This window comes from Vigna unguiculata, chromosome 1 (genome assembly GCF_037176805.1).
Source record: "Vigna unguiculata cultivar grain cowpea cultivar isolate G323 ecotype 2 chromosome 1, ASM3717680v1, whole genome shotgun sequence".
NCBI classification, from domain to species: Eukaryota; Viridiplantae; Streptophyta; class Magnoliopsida; order Fabales; family Fabaceae; genus Vigna; species Vigna unguiculata.
Window position 1 is genome coordinate 38,281,363 of NC_140792.1, and position 27,940 is coordinate 38,309,302.

Sequence of the window (27,940 nt, forward strand, 5' to 3'; positions counted from 1 at the left end):
AAATATGGTTATTAAATGTGTTTGAGAAGAACAATAACTAACTCCGGCCATTATTATATATTTGGATGATATATATAGTAATTGACTTTTACATTTTGTTTTACATAAAATCAATTTAATTTTATGTAATATTTAATCTTTTAAATTGTGAAACTTAGTAGAAAAAAGTACTAACTCGTCAGATTTCAATGATTGGAAAAGATATTTGACCACTCTCGGTAAATAAAATTAATTCGTTATAAAAAAAGAGTAATTACACTGTTTATAATATTTTAAATTGTTAGAATTTAATATATTAATATACCTATGTAATTGAACAATGTCTAGAGACTGGAGACCTATTTTAGGGACATGATTAAGATAAAAAAATCACACCGATAACTTACTCTTTATATTATATATATTCTCACCTCAAAGTCATACTCTTCTAAAATCCTCTTTTCTTCTTCTTAATGCACACAGAAGAAAGCAAGTCATATATACCAAAGTGTAATTACATGGTTTTAACCTTGTCTTTAACTTAGTTCGCTTTCGTCTTATGTTGTTGCTGTTGCTGTTGCTGGTGTAAACATGTTCGATTTTGCAGTCATGAATAACGACAAAGTCCAATGATCCATCATCATCGCGCGTATTCCCTTATTTTGGAAACCCGGTAGCAAAATTTTCTTTCATTTGAGATTGGTATAGGAAGATAAAGAATCGAGGGAGTGGTAACAATGGCTGCACCGCCAAATAGCAGGCTTCAAAGCATGTTAAGGGCTGCAGTGCAATCAGTTCAATGGACTTACACCCTCTTCTGGCAACTCTGTCCCCAACAAGGGTACCTACTTTTTCTTCTTCAAATCATAGTTACACTAACCCTTTTTCCGATTTAAGTTTTGATTGATCTGTATTAGAATAATGGATTTTCGTGCCACAAAGCAGATCCAGAAAAAAAAAAAATGCTTTTGTATGTGTGTTGTTAATTGATGATGATGATGATTAAAGAGGTTGAATTGGAGGATATTTTGATAGGATTTTGACGTGGGGTGATGGATATTACAACGGAGCAATTAAGACGAGGAAGACGGTTCAAGCAATGGAAGTTAGCACTGAGGAAGCTTCTCTGCAAAGAAGCGAGCAACTTCGAGAGTTATATGAATCTTTGTCTGCTGGAGAAGCGAATTCGCAAACACGAAGACCGTGTGCTGCTTTGTCTCCTGAGGATCTAACGGAATCAGAATGGTTCTATCTCTTGTGTGTCTCTTTCTCTTTTCATCCTGGTGTCGGGTAAGTCAAGTTCTTTAATCTTTCAAAACTTCTTTATCGATCCCTTCAACTTTTGTCTCACTGTGTTCAACACGTTCTTCATCTTTAACTTTTTCTGTTATTTTTACGAGAGCGTGATTGGTGGTAGATGGATCTAAAGTCTAGTATAAACAAAACAAACAAACTTGCTATAGTTAGGTTTCACTTTTGAGATCAAACACTCTTTTTTCTTTCTTTCTCTCTCTTCCCATTTGATCGTATAATGCTCTATCGATAAAGTCCAAAAAGGTTGTAATTGTTAGAGATTTGAGTTTCTACTTTTGGGAATGAGATGATTTTTCAGTCTACCTTCTTTTCACGATATCAAATTTTACCGTTCAAGATTGCTTCATCATTTTTCTAGTACGATATAAAATCCTCAATTTTTTTAGTGAAATGATTTTTGTTGTGTTTATTTTAAGAAAAAAAAATGTGGTTTATTTTACTAGTGGAAATCTTCTTCTCCACTCGTTTTAAAGACTCTCAAGTAATTCAACTATGTATTAGATAGAAATTATCTCTTTTCAGAATGATCAGTTAATATTATATTAAATTATGTATCTTTCTTAATGTAGATCAGGCGTGATTTATGGAACACTTTTCTTCTTCATTTTTGAATAAATTACTAACATAATTACTTTTTAATCCTAATTTCATCTTCTTCCTTCAAACTCAATTATATACCTAATTGCTTGATGTTAATTTTATCTTCTATAATGGAACAAATCACCCTCCAATTTCCTTCAAATTCCGAGTCAAACATTACTCTTATAAATGTTTTTGAAGCCTTTCATTTCTCCAACATTATATAAAATATCTTCTAATGCGTTTTATAAAAGATTGCCTATTACTCACAAAATTATATCTCGGTATCCATGTTATAAATCACTCTTTTAATTTTAAATACTTTTTGGGTATTTTTTAAAACTCGGTCAAGATTTAGTTCATATAAGTCGGTGGAGACTCAACTTTAGTTAAAGCTAATACATAAAGAAAATTGCAATGATTGTTTGAAGCATTTTGAAGCATTCAAAGCAAACAAAATTTTTATTTCTTCTCCCTTTATTTTGTTTTCCACGGAAAATAAAGTTACCAATGGTGAATTATAAAGGCAGACCAGAAACTGTTGTTTAGCCCTAGCTTTCGTTAAAGCCAATTGAAAAAGGGAATTGCTATAGTTTATGCGTTCAATCTTTGGAAGAAAATATATATTACTTTTTTTCCTTTTTTTCCAAAGTATATGAAATTCTCAAAAAGCGAAGGTCAAAAACACAGCTCGAGGCTCTACCACTTTCCTTAGTAAAGATACGGTTCCTGCCACTGAAACCGAAAGGAGAAGAATTGTCTGCAAAACTTTAGTATTCAACCAATTGTGATAACGTATCATTTCGAAACAACATTCGTTCATTTCTTTTACTTACAAAGTTAAAATTTTTCTATATATATATATATGGCTTCCCCACTTTTACCTTTTCAACGAATTACCATGGTTTTGTAGCAAGAGACAAGAGTTACAACCAAAAAGGAAAAATCATTGCTCCTTCTCACTCCACTTCATATCCGAGTCTCAGATACTGTTGCTTTTTTCCTTCTCCCTAGTGTCTGTCTTTCTGCTCTTTGTTTTTTCTGGGATAAACAGATACTTCAAAGAAAATATATAAAAAGTTTTTTAAAAATATAATTTGTATATAAAAAGTTACGTAAAACATTTGTTTGACATAGAACTGATTGATGATGATGTAATATAATTAAGGTTGCCCGGAACAGCATATGCCAGGAGGCAGCATATATGGCTCACTGGTGCAAACGAAGTAGAGAGCAAAGCATTTTCCAGAGCTATTCTTGCCAAGGTACTCACAATCATCACTTTTGATCACAATTCCCGGCCATTGCAAAACATGTACAAAAATATGTCATTTTTTTCCTAAATAAATGATTGATTTTTCAGTACTATATATTAAAGTTTTTGCTTTTCAAGTTAACGTGTATGTTTTCTGTACCATGTATGGTTATGTAATATTTCCCATGCATATAAGAAGCTTCACTTACTAACTATCTTCTTCTCTCTCCTTTTCGGTGATGGCAAAATCTTCCACGCCCAGAGTGCTCATATTCAGGTGAAATTTTTTCCAACACCTTCTTCATTTCTGGTAGACATAGGTTAAACATGTTTTTTCTTAAAAAAACATTTTTTTATTAGTAAACTGGAATTCATTAAAGTAAAACAAAAGAGGTCAACAACTACATGAGAAAGACCATGATTCACAGCGTACACAGTCTGGCATATAAAGCTTCCACACACACAAAAAAAAAAATGACAGCAACAAAGAAGCTAAAACGAAAACAATAGCAAGACTTTGTTTCTTGACAGTTATTTATTTATTAAACCACACACAATAAACTCTATTAAGCAATTAATTTGACAAATATATTTCGACATGAAATAACCTAATATCCTCACATACGGACTACAAGTAGAGTTACGTCAACTAAAAGCTTGCATGCATGCATGCATAATCAAATGAAATTGAAGGAAGAAAAAAACCAAAACTCAATGATTTTGTAACAGTATTTAAAACATAGCAATACATTTGGTACTACGTTAAAGTTTGTGCCATGCAAACTGCAGACAGTGGTGTGCATTCCTGTGTTGGATGGCGTGGTTGAGCTGGGCACAACCGACAAGGTAATGAACAGACAAAGATTCATGTATTGCACTGTTATTTGTTCAACAAAAAATATGACCTAAAATTGAATGCATGCATGTGTTTGTTGATTAACCAATTAGGTGGAAGAAGACCTAAATTTCATCCAACACATAAAGAGTTTCTTCATAGAACAGCACCCTCCGACGGCAAAGCCTGCACTGTCAGAGCACTCCACCTCCAATCCCACTTCTTCTTCATACCCTGTTGTTGTCACTGCCACTACTGCACCACCCAACAATATTCCCAACCAAAACGACATCGTTGATAAAGGAAAAGAAGTTAAGTTGAATTCTGAAACAGCAGGATTAGTAGTTCGTAGCAACACTTTCATACCCACCGAACTAATGGAGCTCGACACGTTGGAGGGGTTTCGGGTCGGGTCACCCGGAGATGGATCTAACCACTTGGATTCGTTCCCCACAGAGGCCTCCATGGCACTGTGTTCTGCAGGGTTGGAACTTCTTCAACTTCAACTACCACCACAACCTCCAGGTATATACATAAAACTCAAACTTTTACTTTCTTTTACAACTTTTATAATTTCATTCTTCATCATTGCATTTATCATATTTATTTTTTCTCTTTATTTCACTTGTTTATTAGTAGTTTGATATTTTCTTACTAATTTATTAAGATGATTTGTAAATTTTAAGATCATTATAATTTGATAAGTTATACTTTATGAGAAAATGATATTATTTAAACAATTAAACATTTGTTATGAACTTATATAAATGATAATTCAACAAATCTATATATTATTGAAAAAGAGATAAGATTTCCTTTAAGACAACTTAAAACAGCCCAATAATGAATAATGTGATATATATATATATATATATATATATATATATATATATATATATATATATATATATATATATATATATATATATATATATATATATATATCTTCAATCTCCATTCTTTGTAAGTATCATTTTCCATTCCTCTAGTTATCTCAACTAACTCCTACCATCCTTTCATGTCAATTGTCCTTTTATTCTTCTGAGTTTAAACATTCAAGGCTTCTTCTTTCCCTACCTACTACCAATTTGGTCTAATAGTCAACACAACTTACACATCAATTGTTTAATACTTGATATTAAAAAAACTTGCTAACATCTTTTTAATTTCAAATAACACCTTTCATATCGATTCTAATTAATAAATAAATAACTTTTATTTCAATTATATTTTAATCGATACAACAAAGATAAATGTTTTATGCTTGATTTTTAGTGTTTTTTTTTTGGCTTCAAATGAGTTTTATAAAAAGTCCTCCTATTATACTTGTTATAGAAAGTCTTTATAGTTTACATCAATGGGATTTATATTAATTGTAAAACCAAAATAAAATATTTCATTTAATTTAAATAAAGGATTTGTTATAGTAATTTGGAATCTTATGATTGTCCTTTCCTTCTAAATTAGTCTTGTCCTTAATAGAAATGAGGATATTGACTTCTCATAGAAAAGTCATTTTCTAATGTTAGTTATATATTCTTGTTATATATATATTAAATATAATAGCGAGCATAAGTCAATTTGATTGGTTTTAGTGTCTGATAATTTCATAAAAAAAAGGCATAAATGTAAAACAATTTTTGTTTATATATAGTAGTTGAGTGACAAGTAGATCAGGTAATGAGTGTATAAGCGAGTATAAGAGAAGGATAAATTTGACAATGATGTGATGTCAAAATTTATGGATGATGTCAATAATATCGATTATAATGTGGATAAGCCAAAATGGCGATAGGGAAAAGCTAAATGATGGTAAGCCAAAATAACAATGTAAAATTGAATTATAGATTCAATTTGAGACTCTCTCTCTATTAAAATAAAACATAATAAGAAGGGAGATTAAATTGTTATTTAGTTTCCTTTTGGTAAAATTCATACAATCATTTTATTTTTATTTAAAATAAAACTTGTGTTTAGAGAGACTTTGAAAACAAAACAAGTAACATAGAAGAAAAAATATTAATATGTTTGTCTGTGTGTTCAACTAGTGTTAACAAACTTTCAAATTTTATCATCATTGTTGTTTACGAGTATTCTTTTATAAGCCAATAATGGCTTAAGCCAACAAGGAAGTAAGTTATTTCTCCAAAAAATATCTTACGTAAATTTTTAGATAAGTCTCTTTAGGCTTATTCTCACAAAGAAAAATATATTTGAAGTTGTTAAAACTAATTGAAATATTTTGTAGAGGAATATAAAATGAATATGTAGTTTAAATGTGTCTCTTATATGTAAGATATAAAATATATATTACAAATAAAGAATCGAAAAAGTGATAAGGTGGCCTAGTGATTAGATGGAAAGGAAGTGAGAAGATTGTTGATTCGATTCTCTTGCTAATACTTTAAAAAAATACAGTTATTTTTGTCATAAAATTGTGTCATAGGAAGTAATGTTAAAAATAAGGGTCGAGTTTAAGAGATGAGATTTTTTGAAGTTAAAAATTTTAAGAAACGGACTAGTTTTTCCTTTTAATCAAAGATAATTTTTACAAAATGTTGTTTTAAATACAAAGAAATGCAAGATAATATTTTAACTTTATATTTTAATAAGAAATAATTTTAACTCAAATTTTAATATGCAAGTATAAAGAAAAACAAATGAACACAAAAAAGAATTATAGTGGTTCACTCTCACAAAATACTTATATCTACTTTGTTTAATCATGGTGATTAAATAATCTTCTAATAGTTTAAATTTTTACAAGACTCCAAAGAAAACATGCACACACCAATAACTTAAATCATATAACATGTTTTACTACCTCTTGTTAAACCTAATAATAAGAAACACATTGATGATCACCTTTATCAATATAACTTATATACCATGATAAGTAGTAAAAAAAAAATATGGTGTGCTTCCCATTTGCACAAGGGCTAACTTAGGATCTTTAGGGTTAGAACCTTGTAAGAAACTTGAACAATTAGTTAAAATGTGGAAAAAAAAATGTTGAAATTCCAATCTGTCCAATATTGTAGAAACGTCAATATCTTGGGTTGTAGAACCCCAATTGACATGATTCCAAAACAGAGTGAAAGTTCACATTCTGAACTATAATTTTGGCTTAAGAAACACTAATTTTGGACGAGTGGAACAAGAGTTATGACTATAAGATAAATCTAGGCAAAATGAGTTCTTTTCTGAATTTGGGTGAAGAAAGAAGAATAGGTGAATATGAAAAGGTGGAAGAAAAGAACCACTCTTTCCTTTCCAAGAGAGGCAACACATAAAGGATGGGAAATGGTTTAGTTATATAGAAGCTTTAACCATCAGACTTACAAAAGACCCATAAATTACAATTAAATCTCACTTAAGCTATTAATGATCTCACTACTTAGTGGCTGATTGTAACTACAAATTTGGCAACCCAAAAGTCAGCCTAAAACATTCAGCTATACATCATCTTGGTCTCCCAAAGGTTGATTCTAAGTTGGCAAATGGACTCTTATTACAACTTGAAAATAAATCAAAACTAAAGTTCAAATTTGATCATTATTTAAACAAACTAATAACTTTAAAAAAATTAAAGCAAAATGGTACATTAATCATTCTCCATTTGGGCTATGATGCGATTCATATAAAAAACTCAAATAGATAAGTTGTAAAGAAAAATTATAAATAAAGAGACAAAAATGATATTCAAGGTTATTCTCTAAATCTATTATATTCAAAGATATGTTTTTTTGATGTTTGAAAATGTTTTGAAATTTTCTCAAATTGAATGAATCAAATATATATATATATATATATATATATATATATATATATATATATATATATATATATATTTGATAAGTGTAATCCATTAGTTAGTTTTAATTCATCAAAGTGTTCCTCATAACATGGAAGATCATTTTAATATACTAATTCAAAATTTTAATACATTAAAATAAATAAAAAGAAGTGTCTTGAGGTGTTTTAATTGATCAAAACTTTTTTTAATCAGTTATATACGAGAACATGTTAAAGCTTAAATAACTTAAGTGAAAATATTCTCTAATTTTTTTTCCTGCATTTTCTAACAACTTGAACATTTTAATAGATTAAAATTTTTTTTAATTCTTTAAAAACTTTCTTCCCCACTTAATACGTAATAAGGAAACTCAAAATGATTTCTATATTTCATCTTTTTTACTATTAAAGGAAAAATAAATATTTAAACAAGATTAAACACAAAAATTACAGCTCTAGATATTATACCATATTTTTTATTATCAAAGGAAAAAGAAATATTTACACTAGATTAAACACAGAAAATTACTAACCCAGATACAAGATAAAAATAAATAAAATCTCTTAACTTTAAGCTCTTACATAAACAAGTAGTTGTATTTAGTTATTTGTATGAGTAAAAGCTAAAAGAAGGTGGAGATAAAAGAATTTGCAAAGAAGGAAGAGCCAAAAGATAGATTCTCAGATTGGGTTGAACTTTGGGATTACATTTGAAATTGAAATTACATTAAAATTATTAAAAAAATATATTATTTTTGAAATTATTGTATCAAAGAATATGTAATAATTATGATTATTAACATTTTAGGTAATTGAAACTGTAAATCATCATTCCTAACTTGTTATCATAATTAGTAGTGTCTAAATAACCAATTAAATATAACATACCTCACCCCTTTCACATTTTTAACTAACCATTAGAATGCAGACATCTTAATTAAGATTGATAGAGACACTAAAGCATCAATTGCACTCATTTTTTTTTTTTTGGCTGCATAGTTCAATTAAACTAACTAATTATTCTGTATCATACTTTAAAGAGCTATATAAATGTACCCGTTGTGAGATTTGTTTAAGCTATAAATTTTGGAAGAATTTCTTACTGAGCGCATCATTTCATTGAAAAAGAAACTAAAACCATTTCTTTGTTAATATACTCTTACATTATCAAATTCAATTGAAATATGTTATATGACATGATTCTTTTTACTCATATAATCATAAATTAATAAGTATTTTAAAAATTATATGGAACCTTATTTATAACGTTTTGTTTGTTGTTTTGCAGAACACCCTCCCTCAGAAAACATAGCACAAGGCGACACAGACACTCATTACTCTCAGACAGTGTCGAGCATCCTCCAAAAGAACTCCGGGTGGTGGCCGGACTCACCCTCCGTCAACCACCTCACTGATTCCTTCCAATCAGCCTTCAACAAATGGAACTCCGGCACCGACGAGTACCGCGGCCAGTTCCACATGACGGTGGCAGACGTCACCTCTCAGTGGCTCCTCAAGTACATTCTCTTCAGTGTCCCTTATCTTCACGCCAACCGGGTGAAGGGGAAGGGCGCCCCGTCATACGAGACAAGCCACGTGATGGCGGAGCGGCGGCGGAGAGAGAAGCTGAATGAGAGGTTTCTGATTCTGCGTTCAATGGTACCGTTCGTAACGAGAATGGACAAGGCATCGATTCTGGGAGACACGATCGAATACATAAAACAGCTGAGGGAGAAGATTGAGAGCCTGGAGGCACGTGAGCGGCACGCGGGGAAGAGGAGGGTGAGGGAGGTGGAGGTTTCGATCATAGAGGGCGATGCACTGTTGGAGGTGGAGTGTGTGCATAGGGAAGGGTTGTTGCTGGATGTGATGACATTGTTGAGGGAGTTAGGGGTTGATGTGATGATGGTGCAATCGTGGGTTAGGGATGATGGAGTTTTTGTTGCAGAGATGAGGGCCAAAGTCAAGGATAATGGGAACGGGGAAAAGGCTAGTATTGTGGAAGTCAAGAATGCCCTAAACCAGATTATACCCCGTCATATACCCCACCATGACCCTTACACACTACCTTCCAATGATCATTTTTAACCATGGATTTGGACTTCAATGGGGTGAGTATGTCTCAACTGAATAAGTTTGTGTACAAATTTAATTCATTCTATATTTGGTTAACTGAGTACGTGAATTGATCATGTAAAATATCATGGACTTGCATGTAGTATACTTTCACAACTGGGCTTGTGATTTTGTAAGGGAAATTACCATGGACATTGACTATATATGTGCCATGTTTGTTGTATTCAATATTGATATCATCGTGAGTTATTACATACTTTTGGTCAAATAAATATAATTCAATATATAATCTTCAGTTTTACTTGGTCTCTTTCTTGATAATTTTAACATGCTTATAGACACATATATTCATAAACAAAACAGGTATAATGCAACATCCATAAAGTTTGTAAGCAAAAATTACACTCCACAATAAGTCGAAATTCCTAACATAATGTCTAAAAACTAAAATGGCGTCAAACTTAGTATTGGAAAAAAAATGTGATGTTCTAACCCATTACCAGTTACCGTTGGCTCAAAAAACACTGGTTAGCAGTTACTGATGAATGCACCCCTGGCTACCTGTGCTAAATGATAACGCTAGAGCTAAATCTTAGTAAAGCAATGTAGCATTTGATCACAACTTCAATATCCTTGGGGATTAAATGTCAGTGAGTAGTTGCAAAACAATTATTGTTTTTGCTGACGCTGTTTTCTTTTTTTATACATCAAGAACCTTCAAATGAGTAACATATCTTACCTGGCCAACATCTGTTGTCTTTGTCCAATATGCTGTGTAATAAAGACATTCCAGATTAACAAGCCAGCAGCGTGTTCATTATGATTAAGTCTACAACAAGGAAACATTAGCTTCAAGCATGAATCATATATTTACGTTTTTCCTATCTTACTGTAAGGTGGAGGATTTTATTCTTCTGGCAATGTGTTCATTGCAAGGCCTTTTATCACATGTCGACATTGAAACCTGTAACAAACAGAAGGATGAAAAGTAAGCAACGAAGAAAAATACAAGGGAATACAGAGGACAGAAAAAGACTAGAGTCTGCATCATGAGAGAGGAAACTATATAAATAGTATATGTAAAATGTACTGCTATTAAGAGAGGCCACAAATATCAATCAGCAACGAAAATTAACAGTCCCCTGACAAACAGTAAGGATCAGCTTAGACATAAAAAGCCTGACTATACTCCAAATGTAAAAATAAATAAATAAATAAATAAAAAGACAATGAAAGAATTGACTGCAAAAACTATAATTTGTCAAATGAAGAATGGACGGGAGGTGTTTGCTGGATTTTTCCACTTCCAATCAAAAAACCAAAGACTAGTAAAAAAATACAGGAAGTTTCGTAAGCAGCATCAAGGCAACTCATCTAAACCGAAAACTTAGTTATATACAAGATGCCGATTCATAAATTGTGAAAGATACCAGATTAAATCTTCTGAAGCAGTAGCGACCACTTCCTGATTCTGATTTCGGCACTTAAACTGTAGCCCGAGAGGCACAACCTATGGCGGAAATGCAGTTCTGTTAGCAGAAACTCATGAAATAATCCCACCCAAAAAAATCATTTTATTAAAATATATAAAGTGCATGTGATCCTACGAAGTTGCTACTAGATTAAACAATGTAAACAATATTTATAACAAATATCAGCCAATCTAAAACCATTGACATATAGTTCGAGCAGTCTTGCAAATAGTTCTTTTTCTTTATGATGATCATTATGATGAAAAGCCTGCAGTCTTGCCAAATAGTTCGAGCAGCAAATTAACACTAGGTTCACAAGGTTCTGATGAAACAGAATGTGTGCCATATTTGAATTCAGGAAGCAACAAATATAAATAGCACTTACTATTTTCATTACCAAATAAAGAAATTATGAGCATCAGAAAAACTCCACTAACAAATACAGCATACGGTACCCAATGCAGTCAGAAACGATCACGCATTTACAACTTGTAAAAAGACAACCATAAATTCAATATGTCCTTGTAGTCTATTTTACCTTTCTGTTATACTTAAAATCGCGTTTAGGCAGAAAATGCATAGGCTGATTGAAAGAAGAAGGGGCCTTTATTAACACAAACAATCTGATAGGGCCTACAAAATAGAAGAGTGGCATAAAAAGAAAACTAAAAATGCGATTACATAGAAAAAATTCATTCAAATTAAGAGATAATGCCAAAATTGATCCTTCAAATGTATACACGGCACATCAAATTGATCCAACAAAGATTTTGGACATCAATCTGATACCTTATGCTTGAACGAACATCAATTTAGTCCGTCAAATTGCCTCTGAATACTAATTTGGTTCCAGCTTGATCCTTCTATCACACCATGAAATACCAAAACTTTGAAGGGCCACCTTTAAGACCATGGATCTTTACAGGAACAATTTGAGTATTTAATCTTCCTAGTCCTTGTTTAGATAGTATTTAATTTTCCATAAGTTAAAATCGACTTAAAGAAGTTCTCTCCCGTAACTTTTTCAGATGCAACTAAAATGCGTAAGTTGACTTAAACATACAGAAGAATTCAATTCACTTTATCTTCTTATTTTGTTCACCTAAAATAGCCAACAGAGCAAAATTGACCTTAATGTTTATCTACAAGAGAAGTGAACAACTACCGGGATAGGTCACAGAGCCAGCACCCTTGGATATCAATGTCCGAATCACCTGTTAAAGAAAAAACGAAACATAATATCCAACACGCCTACCTCGTACAGAGCACATAAAATTTTAACCAGGAACATAAAATGGATATCAATAAGGAACCTTTCTCGAAAGACTCTCAGCCGCTTTACTCCTAGCAAAATCATCAGCATCCTTGGAAACACCAATCGAATGGGAAAAATTCAACTCATAAATGTTCTGAGGTCGAAGTGGGCTAGCTCCAAGCGCCAAAACGACACCGTCTATGGTGGGAACCTCGTTGATCACGATTTTAAACGCTGTTTGCAAATTCAAAAGTGAATTCATCAACTTATCCAATCTCTTAATTCCCACCTTGATATCCCTCATTTTGCTAACATGCTTTCTCCGAAACGATGGCTTCACCTCAGCTCCCAACTCCGTTTCCTGATGTTAACGATTCAGGGTTTATGAAAATCGATGACAGAATAACGACCCAAAATTCAAAATTTCCACTCAGAATTATGACATACCAGCTCCTTGTACTCCGAATGCATGGCTTCAAATTCGATGGCCATATCCTGCACCGTGCTGCATAAATTGAAAGCCATCAATTATAGAAACCGAAATTGAAGCAAAATATTTCACGTGTTTGCGGTTTTTTAATAAATAATGAAAAAAAATGGTTCGGGCGTTTCGAAGTGAAGGGAAAAGACATACGAGGGGATTTGCTGGTGCATGTAAAGAACAAACCCTACGACGTCGTAGAAGGTGTGAAAGATGGAGGAGGCGTCCAAGGCATCTGATGCTGTATAGATTTCTGCATAATCCGTCTTCGGTTCTGAGTTCGCCATAGTTTCCGTTCTAAAATCTGTGGTTATGCTCTTGCTAGATTCAAATGTCAAAAATCAAAATCATAAGACCCGCCAAACGGTGGGCTCAGCTATCTCTACTCATACAGGCCCAATATAAAAGCAACCCACTTTGTGAGCCCAAATTAGATAACTAGCATAAGTGGAAAAAAAAAAAGTTAATGTAAAAGGCGCACTCTAAATACAATTATATTTATGGTATGGTTGTTTCATGGGAAATAAAGATGGAGAAAAAATAGACATTGTTTTTCATGTTTTCTTTCATTTCCAAATTTTTCCAACGAAAAGGAAAAACAATGGATCTCAAACTCAAATGCATGCTCCCATTGTTTGCTTTTTCAACACAATAATTTTTTCTTTTCAGAATACTCTAAAAAAAATAAGTCAAGCATTTTTTTTTCTGAAATTATATATTTATATATATAACACCTTGTCATAAGCCAAAATTTTCCGCTAATCCGTTTTTTTACTCCCATTCTCCATTAATTTTCTCTAAATCTACAACGTTTTCCTTACGACTGTGACCTACGTTTCGATTTTTCCGACATAAATTCATAACATTTTAGTTCCGAGAGTGTAAATACATCCATATTATTTTAGAATTTAAAAATTATAAAGTTCCGTCATTGAATTTTTTTATTTATTGTTAAAGTTAATCAACTTACGAGTTTTAGAATTACAAAATCGTTCAAATCAGAAATATACTTTTGAAACTACCAAATCCAAGAATTGGTTTTTTGTTTCTTTTTTGCATACAAAGTAGTACCATAAACACTTAAGTATCAATTCAAATTGTCAAACGAAAACGCTGAAATGTGGGGATATAGAAAAAAGTAATCTAAAAACGCAGAGGTTTGAATCTCTTGTTACAACATTGTTAGTGCAACAGTGCTGGCCCGTCCTTTGGGATATCAACGCACTAATTTAACTTCCTGTACCCCATAAAAATATGGGACAATTCTCATCTATTCTGACATGTACTATTCAGAATATACATTCTGAAAAAAACAATTGCTGTAAAGATGAGGTGAATCAAATATTTTTTCCGGGTGTAGAAAGAAAGAAACACTCCAACCCACTGTGAAGGCATTTAACTCCTACATCCAAACAACTCGTTTTTATATTACATAAATCACGTCTAAAAAACACGACAAATTCCTGTACATATTTCATCTACCCCTACAACTATAACCTAACTAAAGAGTTTCCCAATCCATAAAAATTCCTCCAGATAATCCAGAAGATGAGCCTTTTGAATATATCGCCTTCTTACTACCAACACAACACTCCAACCTCGATATTCTTAAACCGGTAAACTGGATTCTAAATCTGTGATGTCCCCCAAAAATCAAGCTTTCCCGAAATATTTTCAGCAATAAGTAGACCTGATGAATTATCATCGGTATCAGAATTTGTAAAACTTTACACAGAAAAATTATGCTACTCACCAAATACAACGGTGGCCAATGTTATCCCAGAGGTTCAAATCAAATTGGCCCAGGGAACTGACAGCATCGCTTTTCCATAAGTTATACACCATATCGTCTCAAGGCATTACTTAAGCTTGGCATCACATTGTATGCTTGATATGATCTTCTGAGTTCAATAATGGAACCGACCTGGATCAATCAAACCAAGGACTATTCAGTTAATCTGTACAACAGACTAGGAAGTTGAACAAAGCATTCGATGGTTTATGTATTACGTTTGAAGAAATACTATTTCAAATTTCAATACTGTAATATAAGTACATTTGAACCAAATCCATTATCCGTATGCACAATATAAATTATTCAATTTTGTTTCGATGATGAAAATAGTAGAAAGGATAAATTAGTATTATCCCCTTAAACGCAATATAAACGAGTGGCATGCACTTAACAAGCCAATTTTGTGCTCCCAAATTAGAATAACGTAAAAAGCAATTCAAGCCAGGGAAGTTCAGCTGGCATGAATTTCTTGACGGATAATGTGGTATTACCAATGAGTTTGCATGCAGAGTACAATTACAAGAATCCTCCGAGCACTTACAATGATTAGAACTGATGTAAAACCAATAGCAAACCCAGCATTGACACGCCGCAAATAGTGGTCAAGAACACTTGATGTGGTGGCCAGAACACTTAACAGTAGGCCCCCTACAAATTTTCCACAAGGTAGTGAATTAACAGTGCTAGAAATATATTTGGTAAAGAAATAAAAAATGACTCTAAAATTGCAGTCATTCACCAGTAGCATACCCCAAAATCGTGTCGATGCCTGAACCTTGGTGAGGTATTCTATGGTAGCCTTCCCAGGCTTTATGTTTGGTATTCTCGCACCCATCTTATTTAAATAATCCGCAATTTCCTTTGGCATGTTAGCCTGTGCACAATCCACATGTAAGACCATTTACAAAATATACAAGAGCCATTTCGATATTTTAACATAGTACGGAAAACTTTTAATGAGCAACAAATCAACAGATTTACAATGTATGAATTTCAATGGGGTTGAAAACAATCAGAATAAGCAGCTCGGAATCAGATAATTGTGTAGATTAGTAAGGAATAGCTGTGACACTGTTTCTCTTGTTCCATTCCAAATTTTCAGTTGAAGGCAAATTCAGCCTTAAATTTATTCATCCACTATTTTTTCACATATTATTGTAAAGTAAATTTAACACCTTATATCAAAATGAAACTCAAAATACAAATTAGAAACTCCATACATCAAATAGAATATACAACAATATATAGCAACAACAGTAAACAGAAACTTACAATGTCAAATATATTGAACAGGAAGACAAAAAAAGCATATATGGAATAGTAAACCCATGGCTCAGCACCAACAGAAGTTTCAGGGTTCAATATTTCCTTGACATGCTCCCAAAAAGGTGACCTCAGCAGACTGCCAATAATACCAATTTAGAATTAAATAAAAAAGGACTTTCTAGAGAGCACAATTTGACAAGAATGGGGCAAATGTGTTATCCAGCAAAAAGAGAATAGAGCATGAAAGCTAAGGCCTTAAGATCATAAGTATCAGATATTTACCAGCCAAAACTTAATATAAGGTTGAACAAAGAATACCAATTGAATATTGAAAAGGAGTGTAAACTAACCCTGCAAGAATGCTTGGAAGTGCCAAGAGGTAAGAGGTGGTAAGAATAGGCTGCATCCCTGCTGGATTAATATTGAAAGGAATATAGGGCTCCACTTCTGTAATAGGCGATTGCTCTCTGATTCAAATGAATGAAAGTATCAATTGTCAAAGCATCAGTACACACAAAAATATCATTTAATTCCATTAAGACACGAAGTAGAAATTATCTGGATCTGCATAAAAATAACAAGGGGAATAAAGTATAATAAACATATAAGCTAGGTCCCATATAAGTTAATATTCAAGGCAGAGGTAGAGCATAGAACAGTCAAATGTACTATTTTCTCAACCAGTGTACAAACAACTTTCCACAGAAAAACCCTAATGGAAAATGTCAATTACAATGATTTAGAATATCAAAACTTTATTAACATCTAGATTTTCAAAGAGAACAAGTTTCAAATGACTGAACAAAGACAATGTCATTTACCTTGCTGCAGAAGCAAGTTTAAAACCATAGTACTGCAGCTTTACTTTCCTACAACCTTCTGTTACTACAACTGCCCACATAGTGACGACGGTGAAGATACCCAATACTGCAAGGATGTATGGCCACCAGCTCACAGCACTCACTGCAATGTTAATAAATATAAATCGCTAAAGTTACAAAGGATTCCATGGTATAAATATAATAATATTGCCTTAATTTTTCACCTTATTAAATTTGTATAATACTTTTATAGTATATTTGTAAAAGCACTTTTGTAATATTCATTCTATGTATAATGCTCCTACGAGCAAAACCAATTGCAACAATAAGTATATTCTATATTTCAACTGCATGCTTGCTCATTGATATGCTAATCAAATCGGTTGGCAATATAAATAATCCTCTGAAACTATCTGCTCCATGTCTTTATGGTCCTCCTTTTCTTTTATTTTTGAGCATGCATAAGCATGTCTAAGATAAACTTGCTATCATCAAAGTAGAATTAAATGAAAATGCATTTCAAGAAAATTAAGTGTGTTTGGCTCAGCATATTTTAGAAAAATAATTGTTTTTTGCTGCTTCCTGAGAATTTTTTTCAATATTTACATTGAAGGATCATATACATTGATGGACTATTTACTATTTTCAAAAAAATTTTGCTGTTTAATTTACGTGTATGGTTTTCAAAAATTTATGTAAGAAACAGTGGAAACAACTTATTTTCAAGTGCCATGTACAAACTTTTGAAAATGAAAAACAAAATAAAAACAAGGTAACAAACAATTTAGTAATTAAAAGTTACAAAATGAACCAAAAAAACATTTTCTCAAACAAAACAGTGCCTTATCCCCTTAAACAATGCTACCAAAAATGCTGTTAGTCAAAACATTAGTAAAGTCGGAAAATCAACTTCCTTGATATCAGACATGTTACTTTAATATGTCGAAATTAGCTTGAGAATGAGGAACATGGGGAAGGGAGATGAGGTAAAATTTCAAAAGCCTTCATTCACATCCAGACATGTACCTGAAAGCTGAGTAAGCATCTTGTATAATGTTTCCATATACCCCGTAAGTATTCCCACACATATGATTAAAGACGAGCCTTGACCTGAAGATGGTATTATTAGAAGCAGCAGATTGAACAATTACGTAGACATTCAACTTCTGGTAAGTCTTTCAAATCACATAACTGTAAGTATAGGGAAGAATCAACATCCCGGCTCCTTTCTAGTGTGGCAAAGAGATAGCAATGAAGTAGACAATATCAGCAAAAACGAAATTGACAAATTAATTATGATTCTCGTGTTCTTTCCAACAGTTCTACAAGTTTTGAATAAAAACTGACTTTAAAAATGTCATTTGCAAATATAAGTAAATAAAAATTCAAAGTAAGAAGTGAGTGAAAGATGCAGATCTAAGCCAATAATTTGGAAAGACAAGTTTCTCCTTCCAAAATACTAGGCTTTCAAAGAAGCAGTATTGTATGAGAAGTTAAAGAATCCTACCTCAATTGCAGAGCAGATTACATACTTATGAAGTTACTAAGTAGACCATGACAAATTCAATAAAAGAATGGCAAAATCAAAGCAATAAAACGTCGTTTATTGTCATCTTTTATAGTTCAAGATTACATATGATGCCTAACTAATAAATAAGACAAGTCAATTGAGGATCATCCACAGATTATTTGCATAGTTCTTACAACTACGAAGTTGATATTCATCAATAGCATTCCCTACCATATGCTCTGGTTATCTTTTAAATTTTAATTCCCACAACTCCAATCAAAGGTGATAAATTAATAATAGCTTTGCAGTAAGAAAAGTACCAAATCCAGATTCTGATATAGTATCACATATCCATGTAATAGTCATTGCACCACAAACCAATAAAACTGATGTAATCATTACATGTTTGACCCTGCAAAAGTAGCAAATATTTTAACAAAACAAAAGTATCTAAAATTTAAACAAAGAATTTGAGGCAAGATGTCCCACAATATCTATAAGTCGGTATGATAACAAGAGAATGAGAACCATAGTATAAAGCTTAAGACAAATTTCAAAATAGAACTTTTGTAATGTGCTTATAAAAAAGGGTAATGTCATAATGCTAACTTATGAAGGCGAATGGATCTTCTATTTCCACCAATGATTAAGATTATCTACTTCTAAAGACATCAGTTGGAATTACAATATATAAAAAATCATCTATGTAAACCATATTCATGATATCAATTTGCAGAAAAACATTGGTATTTCAATCATTTGTTGGATTATTAAAATCTTGGAGGCAAAAAAACTTATATGCAGATTACCTGTAACTGGCAGCATAAATTGAATATGGAAGTGAGTAGCAAGAAACTATTAAAGCTTCCAAAATTGCAAAGCCAAATGACATCCACCATCTGCAATGTGCGGAACAAAATGAACAATTAATTAGTTGAAATTCCTCAAAACACATATCAGACAAAAGGAGACGGAAAAACAATGTGAAACATTAAATTAGTTCACTGCTCAAGATCGATAAATAGACCCACATATAACTCTTAATCTTTTCATGCCCATCCAGACCTTCTTTTCGTAGCTTTACTAGCGAAGGGACAACATGACAGAGTACCTGCACATAAATATCTTGTACAAATGCATTTCACAACAGGCAAAAACACAAAAAATAAAATAAAATCAACAATACTCAAGAAAAATGGGTATCTGGTCGAGAACCCCAGTGTTCTTGAGACTTTACAATCAAGTACCTCACAGTAAAAGTAATAAGAAAACTCATTCTCTTTTCAAAAGATACTTATTAACCAAAAAGACTTATTTCGTTACAAAATCTAAAGTACTGAGAGCAACTAGCAAAATACCAAACAAATAAAAGCCATATATAAAAATACAAGGTAGTTGAACATCCTTTGACCTTTAAAGTAACAAAAAGTAAACTTTTGCAACAAAGTCTAACAAACTCAAAAAACAAAGGGAGAATACCTGCATAATAATGGACGCTATTATCTGAGGACTAATACCAAGCTGGAAAATAGATAGTTTGAGCTCAGCCGAGAAATCACCAAGTTCATCTGCCAGAAGCTACATGAATGACTGTTCACATGTATAAACTCAGAAAAATACACAAGCAAAAAATTGCTCTAGAAAATATTGAAGTGTTGACCCAATTCGGTAATCCAATTGTTTATATATTATCATAGGATTTACTTCAATTCAACTAGCATATATCCTATCTTATTTTAAGATTTTCATATATACTATCATAGATTTAGATAAATTCAAATTGTAGATATCTTGGTTTAGGATATTATGTATATCTCATGCACAACTAAAATCAATTTTGGAATTAAATCATCATCCTTCCACTACTTTCCACAGAAAAAAAAAATAGTTAAATAAAAAGCACTAACACAACGGTCTAAATTTTCTTTATCACTTCACACTCACAAGCTACCGGAGCTAACACTCAATTTGAGATCAAATGTGTCAAATTTTAGTTTTGGGGCCATTAGCAAATTAAACCAAACATTTCTCCTCATTTTATTTTCTTACATTCAACTATAGTCCCTTTACATTCACAGAAGTTTCAAATCCAATCACCATTTGCCAATGAAATCAAAAAGGGGTCTTATGTTGTAAGAGCTAGATAAACCCAGTCTCCACGTGTGAGCAGCCAACAATGCAAGAAAATGCAACTTACCAACAGATGATCCTGACACAAAGCTCAGGTAGTCTTCCGGTATCAACCTTCTGTCAAACCCAGGAAGAGGAATAAAATAACCAACGCGACTAATCACAATCAGCACCGCCGTCACGAACAACCTCCTCCTAATCTCGCTCTTGAAAAACGATTCAGCCGCACCGTTTATCACGGAACCAAACCGCACAAAGTTCAGAAACTTGTTTCTGAACATTACAGGTTTCAATTGCGAGATTACCGACTTATCAAACTCCGGAGACAACGCAACAGCCGCCTCCCCTCCGTGAGTCGCAGGAACAACCTCCTCGCTCGGAAGCTCATCATCCGGAGCCTCGACGCGTGCATAATCACTCCGGAGCCGGTCGGAGAAGTTAACAGAAAGAGTCCGGTTCCGCGAAGCAGAAATCCTTGTGCTGAATGCGGGGATTGTGAAAAGCGAAACCCTAGTACCAATTCCGTTTATGCATTTTACGTATCTTCTTTCTGCAAGATAGATAAGGTTTAACGCAGACTGCATAATTAGCGTTCAAGAAGAGACTCTTTATATAAATAGCTTCTTCTTCTTCTTTCTTTTTTTTTTTTCCGTTTTCAGCGTTGACAGAGGGAAACTTACCTCTGGAAGCGTTGTGTTTGGTTTGGAAGGACCGAAGGTGAAAGTGATTAGGGGAGAATCGCGTTGCTTCCATGGTTGGAGTTGGAACAGTAGGAGTGAGAGTGGAAAAGAGGAAGAGGAAGAGGGGTTTTTGTGGTTTAAAAATAGACGATTAAACCCTCACCCTTGACCTAGATCCTCTGTTTCGCGAACTACGGTAAGACGATATTAAGATTTTTCATTGGACCATGATACAGTGCTTGTGCATTCTCTATACGTGGCGCGTGCAGTGGATGTTTTAATTAAATCGTTGAAAATGAAGAAATCGTTTAAAGATACCATGTTCAATTTCTCAAAAATAAAGTTTTTGAAGAGTTATTGAACTTGTATTTTAACTCTTGAAATTAGAAGTTAAATGAACAGTATAAAAATAAATAAATAGTGAATAATCAATCAAATATGTAACACTGAAGAAAAAACCACAAATAATTAAATTAGCACATTAAAGAGAAAAATGATCGATTATGATGATAATTTGAGGAGATGATATAATCTTTTGAACAAGCAATCAACATGAGGTTTACACTTGGCATTACATAATTGTTGATATTTTATGCCTATCTTTTAACCCAAAAAAATAATATTATATTTCACTCTTATTTATAAAATACAATTATTTCTTTATAACGATGAGATATGTAGCATATTGTTATTTTGTCGAAGATTTATTTATATTTTTGTCAATACATTACATAATTGCTGATGTTTTATGCCTATTTTTTAACATCTAAAAATATTATATTCAATTATTATTTATAAAATAAAACTATTTCTTTGTAACAATTAGATATATTTTATTTTGTCGAAGATTTACTTATTTTTACAAAGAAGTTATTTTCTCCTTTATAACTCCCTGTGTTATTTTCATAATGGTGTATTAGTAAATTTAACTTCTTTTTTATTGTCTTCCCAACAATAGCTTATTCGTCTGTCTTTCAATAATAACTTCTTCAACTTTTTATGATTATAAGTTTAAAGTTCTATAATAATATAATTTAACTTACTTTTTTTTCTTTTGATTAATAATCATTACTTTTTTTTGTCATCAATAAATTCTTTTATGAATTTCTAATTCAAATAATTTAAAATGTCTATCTTTCTTTTCTTTTTCATAAATAATCATCATTTTGTAATAAATTATAAATAATCACCAAAATGTTTTTTACTTACCCTTGAGAAAGATAAAGTGTAAGTTGTACTCATTTACATATTGTCCGACAGCGCTTCGATTAGAGTTGTTAAAATTGGTTGGAATCCGTGAGCCAATTCGGCTCACCACGGGTTCAGGCTGGGTTGGGTTGAAATTTTTTTATAAATTTTAATAAAGGTTTATTTTTAACTCAGTTCATCTAGATCCCGGCTCACCTGGGTTAAATCTGTGGTGAGTCGGGTTAGTCCAACCCACAAATAAAATGGTCATACAACTATTTCTTATTAAGGTAGACTTTACATTTGGGTCATGCTAGATATTTTTTAGCCAACACATAAATAATTTGTATTTTTTTTATTTTGGTTTGTATTTGGATTGTATTAAAATTTATTTAGATTTTAATTAGAATTATAATTTAGTTTTAACTTAAAAAATAAAAAAAAAATTGTATTTTTTTTAATTAAGTGAACCTGTGAGCCAATGTCATACAAGTATTTTTTATTAAGGTGGACTTTACATTTGGATCATGTTAGGTTGTTTTTTTTAGCCAACACACAAATAATTTTTATTTATTTTATTTTGGTTTGTATTTGGATTGTATTAAACTTTATTTAGATTTTAATTATAATTATAATTTAGTTTTGACTGAAAAAAATATAAAAAAAATTGTATTTTTTTAATTAAGTGAACCTGTAAGCCAACCCGATTAACCCATCAACCCATGATGGACTAAGCCGAGTTTAATTTTTTTTGACTCGCTAAAAAGTTAGTCGGATTGGGTTGGCTCACTAAATCATTAATCCGTAGTGGGTCGAGTCGGGTTATCCGTTTTTACAACTTTAGCTCCTATAGCAATGGCATGATAGATTAAACAAACAAATTTCTCTAACAAGTGACACAAGTCTTTCGATAATGAATGACACAATAAAATTAATAAATACATTCATTGCTCTGAATATCATGTTAAGAAATAAATTTTAAGTTTAACCTAATCTCATAAAATTAACTTGTAAGGTGAGGTTTGTACTCATTTATATAATGAAAATTCACTCGTTTCATCTCTAGTTTGTGATTTGCAACATAAAAAAAAAAAAACATGTGTGTAATATGTCTCTAACCGGAACCTTTGTGCTTTTTTTATTTATTATAAATAAACAATCATTACATGGTGAGAGCTTGTATAATGAACATAACAGCAGCACAAAGAATGTAATAACACCCGGATTTATGAAGGGATCTTGTTTCTAACTCACTGCATGCAAAGCATTTACAATATGATCTCCTTGTGTGTTTTTGGCTTGCATTGAACAAATGAAGATCTAGTTAATTAGTATGTCCATTCCTTTGGAAGAAATATATCAGGAGAACAACTTTGACTCTGAGATATAATAACACTGCATTGCTTCATACCCTCTTTTTCATAACTTTTCTTCTTTGTTGACTCACTTCTGTACACTTCTCCGTTTCTTTGCCCATATTTGGGACCTGCATGACATTATGGAGCATTCATTTTATATATGGTATAAGAATAAATATCATGTCATGAAAATATTCGTTAAATATTTTAACTTAAGATATTAGAATATGATATGTAAAATTATATATGTTTTTTCTTAAATAAGGGTTAAATATGAGACCTTGAGAAGGTGAAATCTGCATGCCTAATTGGTGCACTTTTAGATTTAGGGCTTGAACTACTCGAGCTGGAAGGAGGACTGGAGCACATGCTGCAAAACAATATTAATAGTGAGGTCAATTATTTTAATGTAAATTCTAATTATGAATATTTTTCACCAAAACTAGACAAATTGCATGGCAAAATTAAAATTTACGTTTTAGCTTTACTCCAAAAAGGCCTGTTTATTCACATTAGTCTTGTCCATCTTTTCATCAAGTTGATTATTTAAAATTTAAATAAATTTCAAGGCGTGTTGAGTCCCAAACTCAAGGCTTAATTTTGAGATACTCTTTTAAATATTTATTATTATTTTTTATTCCTTTGACGATATATATTTATTGAAAGTGATTGTGATGATATCGTTTGCTATGCTTAAGAAATTGTTGTAATTTGTTCATTCAAAGTTAAAATTTAAAAAAAGTCATATAATAGATGTTAAAGTCGTATGGTGTGTATATAATTTCAAATATTATAAACTATTTTATATGCAATTACATATAGTAGCAATTATTGATTAAATGCAATACGTCAACTGCTAAGATTTCAAACCAAAATGCATCAAATTTTTAACTTATATGTTATAAAATTTTTAGAACATGTTCTTAAGCGCTTGTGATATGTAAAAGCATATCTTAAAAGTTATATTTAATTCTATGAGTATTCAAATTTTATATAGTCATTAAGATGGATTCACAAAGTCTGTGAAAGAAAAAAAAGAAGTAGAAATTAAGTGAAGCAAAATGATAATGCTTTTACCAATAATTTATATATAATGTGAGACTTAATTGAAATTTCGAAAGCATTTTCAAGGATTAATACGAAATTAAATTATTAAATTTAAAGACTCTAGATTAAAAGAAAAAAACACGTCACGAGTATTTAAAAAGTAAAAATAAAGTTAACTTTCACTTCGGACCACTAGACTAAACTCTCATGTGTCATTTATGTATACAAAGTCAACTATCACGTAGACCCACAATATTTCAGATAACTATCAAATTAACAAGAGGAGTAAATTGAAACATATTTTAACTTTTAATGTTATTTTTTAGATTTTTTTTTTGTTTTACTTTCAGGAGTTGAAAATAGATTCCAATTCACACTTTTACGAATAAAACTAACTATTTATCTTTTTTTTATCCTACCCAAGTTTTACTTTCTCTTGAAAAACAAAAATTATTTTCTAACAAAATATCTTTTAACAAATTTTTGACAATGTTAACATAATAACACTTCATTAGATGAAAAAAAAAATTAATATAACTTAAAAGAAATATTTGATATATAAAAAAAAATTGTCAAAATTTATAAAAAAAGGTTTATCAAAATATCAGTGTGTTTTGAAAAATATACTCTAAAAAACTTAAATAATCAAACATAAATTTAAACTTCGATTAGTCATGTTATAAAGAACTAGATATTTTTGCTAGACTAAAACCCTATTTAATATATCTACTAAGTTTGTGTACGGATTGGGTTGATTTTTTTCAGTACAAGAGAGTAATGAGGAATAATTTAATTTGGTTGGTTGTATTAGGATTGGTTTGTACAAAAGGATAACCTTCATTTATGAAATTTTTGCTATGACAGTCTATAAACAAAAGCTTCAAACTAAAAAGTTCAACTTCAAATGCAAAAGCAAACCTGGTTTTCTAGTTGATTTTGTGCCTGCTTTTTGAGGCAAGAACACCCCAGTACCACCACATGATCCTTGTCCCGAAACTAAGAAAACAGCTTGCATTCCAGGTCCACCTGTGGCATGTTTAGGCCTTTGATATGATGATGATCTTGCAGTAAATTTTGAACGCTGAAGTAAACATAACATTTTTCAATTTCAGATACATCAAAATGAAAATGGTGAAGAAACAATTAAACTATTCACCAGATAAAGTCTCTGTTCATAAACAACTACATTAATTACATAACAGTAACATTTCACTCTGCCTCCGCCGTATTCATTAACTGCTATAAGCCTATTTATAGCAGAATTCCCGATATACCACACATTGACACAGTGGAAGTTACAATTAAACACTCCACCATTTTTTTTAAGGCAATTGGGAGTTAAAGAATTAAAATATACAGGTTTGAATGAAGAACAAATGAAAGTTTCAACGTTTCAACGTTTCAAAATATAAATAAAGAATTTGCAGATTGCTTATCAAATAGCCTCTGTGTCAAGAACTAAGAAACCCTGACATTACACACTCTTTATTTAAACCATCAATCCACATTCTTTCTTATGTCACTGCACCTTGGTTATGTATGAATGTGAGAAACGAGGCATGCGTCATGACATGTCTAATTTCATATTGCAAGCTTTGCAACTTTTCTAACAAGCCACTCAATGTTATCTAACTATAGCACAGTTCTGTTTAATATAGTATATATAGATGCTTCACCTTTTCAATTTTTAAAACTAAACCAGACTCACTAGCTAGATTGAGACAGTTTTCAATTGACAAGTTAACTTTCATCCCTTTATTGCTGAACTTTGAGCCACGCCATAAATTAAAACTAGGATCTGCTTTATTTCTGGTCTTTTTGCTGTTCTCAACTCAAAAGAATGTTACCCAGAAGACTAGGACAAAACAAAAATTTAACAAAGTAAAAAGACCAGGAATATATATCAGAAGCATGCATCTAAAGACCCTTTTGTTCCAAAAGAAAACTCTGTGCAGCAAAGGATCTAACAGTTCAAGTGCAAAAGCATATCTTTTTATTCCCACTAACACCTAGCTGCTAAATTTCCTTATACAAAAGTGAAAGTCACAGATATGCCAAATTCAAATCTTAACAAGAGGTTCCCATAATGATTAAATAAAACTACTTTTACTTTCTCATTCGGTAGTTTCACTTATTAATAAAGCGCCTAACGCATTTTTGGAATTTCTGTCATCTCATATATCTATCCTTAAAGTGCATATTACTAAAACTGCACCCTGATTAATACCTAAACCTAACTAAAATAAAAGGATATATTTATATTCTACCTACCACAAATACGCAAATATTGCACCTTTTTTGTTTGTGACCACAACCAGAGGCAGGGAGAGTGATTAACAGAATTACATAGAACAGTACCTGTGACTGTGTTTCCCTTTGATATCTGTGATAACTTGGTTGCTGGTGTTTCTGGTGACTCCTCTTATGAATCTATATGAAAGTTCAGATAACACAAATTAGTCGAAGAATAATATGTTGTTATTTATCAAAACTCTACATCAAATCCAATCAGAGAAATCAAATGCATTATATCGGTTCAATAAAAAAACCCAGAAATGTGGAGAGAAATGAATCTCAAATTATAATGAAGCGACCCAGATGCTTGTTTGGAATTGAAACAGGTAGAGAAAGTGGTGTTGAAGGAAACAAAGTGATGAAAGAAAGAAGAGAAACTAAGGTACTATTAGTGTTAACCTTGTTGTTATTTGAGTCACATGCCTCGTCCAGAACATTAGAGGGTAGCAAGAGCTTTCCTTCTTCGAAACCAACTTCACCATCATCATGAAGAGAAGCCATGAGAGGAACAGAGAAAAGATTACAGTGATAATGATTTTGATGAATCTTACACTGGAATGTGAGAGAGGGAGAGAGAAGCTTTTTAAACTCCAACTTCCGACCTGCAACTCAACTAAAATAACTTGCGTGTCAGTGACTGCAGAAAAAAAAAATCATCTTTCACAAAAAAGTTCTCAATTGATTAGTTTTCATATTCAGGGTCCACATCGATCACAAATACAAAAAATAATTATCTTTTAAATAGAATTTTTTTTATCGTTGAAAAATAGTTTTCATCCATAAAAATATAGAAAATAACGATCTTTTAG

General features: G+C 31.7%; 4 protein-coding genes across 6 annotated transcripts; 1 reads left to right on the plus strand and 3 right to left on the minus strand.

Moving 5' to 3' along the window:
* The first annotated feature begins 368 nt into the window (after positions 1–368).
* Positions 369–10,122, plus strand: LOC114181570 (basic helix-loop-helix protein A-like). Of its 2 annotated transcripts, none has more exons than XM_028068058.2 (8): positions 369–489; positions 587–820; positions 1,015–1,269; positions 3,041–3,137; positions 3,390–3,404; positions 3,917–3,973; positions 4,076–4,487; positions 9,046–10,122. In XM_028068058.2, exons 2-8 carry the CDS (start codon positions 717–719, stop codon positions 9,843–9,845), a joined length of 1,740 nt encoding a protein of 579 aa, XP_027923859.1. In that variant the 5' UTR covers positions 369–489; positions 587–716; the 3' UTR covers positions 9,846–10,122. The 2 variants fall into 2 exon arrangements, with proteins under 2 accessions (XP_027923859.1, XP_027923867.1); XM_028068066.2 differs by having other exon boundaries at positions 382–500.
* A 58-nt stretch (positions 10,123–10,180) lies between these two features.
* LOC114181591 (non-structural protein) lies at positions 10,181–13,376 on the minus strand. The gene is made up of 7 exons (XM_028068089.2): positions 13,195–13,376; positions 13,008–13,065; positions 12,619–12,921; positions 12,471–12,519; positions 11,844–11,938; positions 11,264–11,343; positions 10,181–10,797 (listed from the first exon to the last, which is right to left on the minus strand). The coding sequence occupies exons 1-7, from the start codon at positions 13,326–13,328 to the stop codon at positions 10,740–10,742; spliced, it is 777 nt and encodes a 258-aa protein (XP_027923890.1). The 5' UTR covers positions 13,329–13,376; the 3' UTR covers positions 10,181–10,739.
* An 893-nt stretch (positions 13,377–14,269) lies between these two features.
* On the minus strand, positions 14,270–21,431 carry SCY2 (SecY protein transport family protein). Of its 2 annotated transcripts, XR_003603854.2 has the most exons (14): positions 21,244–21,431; positions 20,631–21,113; positions 19,913–20,001; positions 19,465–19,544; positions 19,243–19,332; positions 18,754–18,845; positions 17,950–18,033; positions 16,924–17,065; positions 16,453–16,569; positions 16,109–16,238; positions 15,587–15,710; positions 15,378–15,484; positions 14,795–14,965; positions 14,270–14,731 (listed from the first exon to the last, which is right to left on the minus strand). XR_003603854.2 is itself a non-coding variant. In XM_028068079.2 (13 exons), exons 1-13 carry the CDS (start codon positions 21,314–21,316, stop codon positions 14,876–14,878), a joined length of 1,701 nt encoding a protein of 566 aa, XP_027923880.2. In that variant the 5' UTR covers positions 21,317–21,431; the 3' UTR covers positions 14,270–14,875. The 2 variants fall into 2 exon arrangements, 1 of the variants encoding a protein (XP_027923880.2); XM_028068079.2 differs by having other exon boundaries at positions 14,270–14,965.
* A 2,115-nt stretch (positions 21,432–23,546) lies between these two features.
* On the minus strand, positions 23,547–27,777 carry LOC114195765 (uncharacterized). The gene is made up of 5 exons (XM_028086251.2): positions 27,531–27,777; positions 27,195–27,266; positions 25,755–25,917; positions 24,070–24,159; positions 23,547–23,917 (listed from the first exon to the last, which is right to left on the minus strand). Exons 1-5 carry the CDS (start codon positions 27,630–27,632, stop codon positions 23,760–23,762), a joined length of 585 nt encoding a protein of 194 aa, XP_027942052.1. The 5' UTR covers positions 27,633–27,777; the 3' UTR covers positions 23,547–23,759.
* Positions 27,778–27,940: the final 163 nt, after the last annotated feature.

Excerpts from the sequence above, each read along its gene's own strand:
- LOC114181570 (XM_028068058.2), top strand. The coding sequence starts at position 717 with ATGGCTGCACCGCCAAATAGCAGGCTTCAAAGCATGTTAAGGGCTGCA. Across the intron at positions 821-1,014 it reads CAACTCTGTCCCCAACAAGG|GATTTTGACGTGGGGTGATG; the intron begins GTACCTACTTTT and ends ATATTTTGATAG. Across the intron at positions 4,488-9,045 it reads ACTACCACCACAACCTCCAG|AACACCCTCCCTCAGAAAAC; the intron begins GTATATACATAA and ends GTTGTTTTGCAG.
- LOC114181591 (XM_028068089.2), bottom strand. The coding sequence starts at position 13,328 with ATGGCGAACTCAGAACCGAAGACGGATTATGCAGAAATCTATACAGCA. Across the intron at positions 11,939-12,470 it reads TGGCTCTGTGACCTATCCCG|GCCCTATCAGATTGTTTGTG; the intron begins GTAGTTGTTCAC and ends TCTATTTTGTAG. Across the intron at positions 11,344-11,843 it reads ATTTTAAGTATAACAGAAAG|GTTGTGCCTCTCGGGCTACA; the intron begins GTAAAATAGACT and ends TTTCCGCCATAG.
- SCY2 (XM_028068079.2), bottom strand. The coding sequence starts at position 21,316 with ATGGAAGCAACGCGATTCTCCCCTAATCACTTTCACCTTCGGTCCTTC. Across the intron at positions 15,711-16,108 it reads TGTTCAATATATTTGACATT|GCTAACATGCCAAAGGAAAT; the intron begins GTAAGTTTCTGT and ends GATTGTGCACAG. Across the intron at positions 14,966-15,377 it reads TTACATCAGTTCTAATCATT|GTCGGTTCCATTATTGAACT; the intron begins GTAAGTGCTCGG and ends TGATTGATCCAG.
- LOC114195765 (XM_028086251.2), bottom strand. The coding sequence starts at position 27,632 with ATGGCTTCTCTTCATGATGATGGTGAAGTTGGTTTCGAAGAAGGAAAG. Across the intron at positions 25,918-27,194 it reads AAAGGGAAACACAGTCACAG|CGTTCAAAATTTACTGCAAG; the intron begins GTACTGTTCTAT and ends TGTTTACTTCAG. Across the intron at positions 24,160-25,754 it reads AAAATCAACTAGAAAACCAG|CATGTGCTCCAGTCCTCCTT; the intron begins GTTTGCTTTTGC and ends ATTGTTTTGCAG.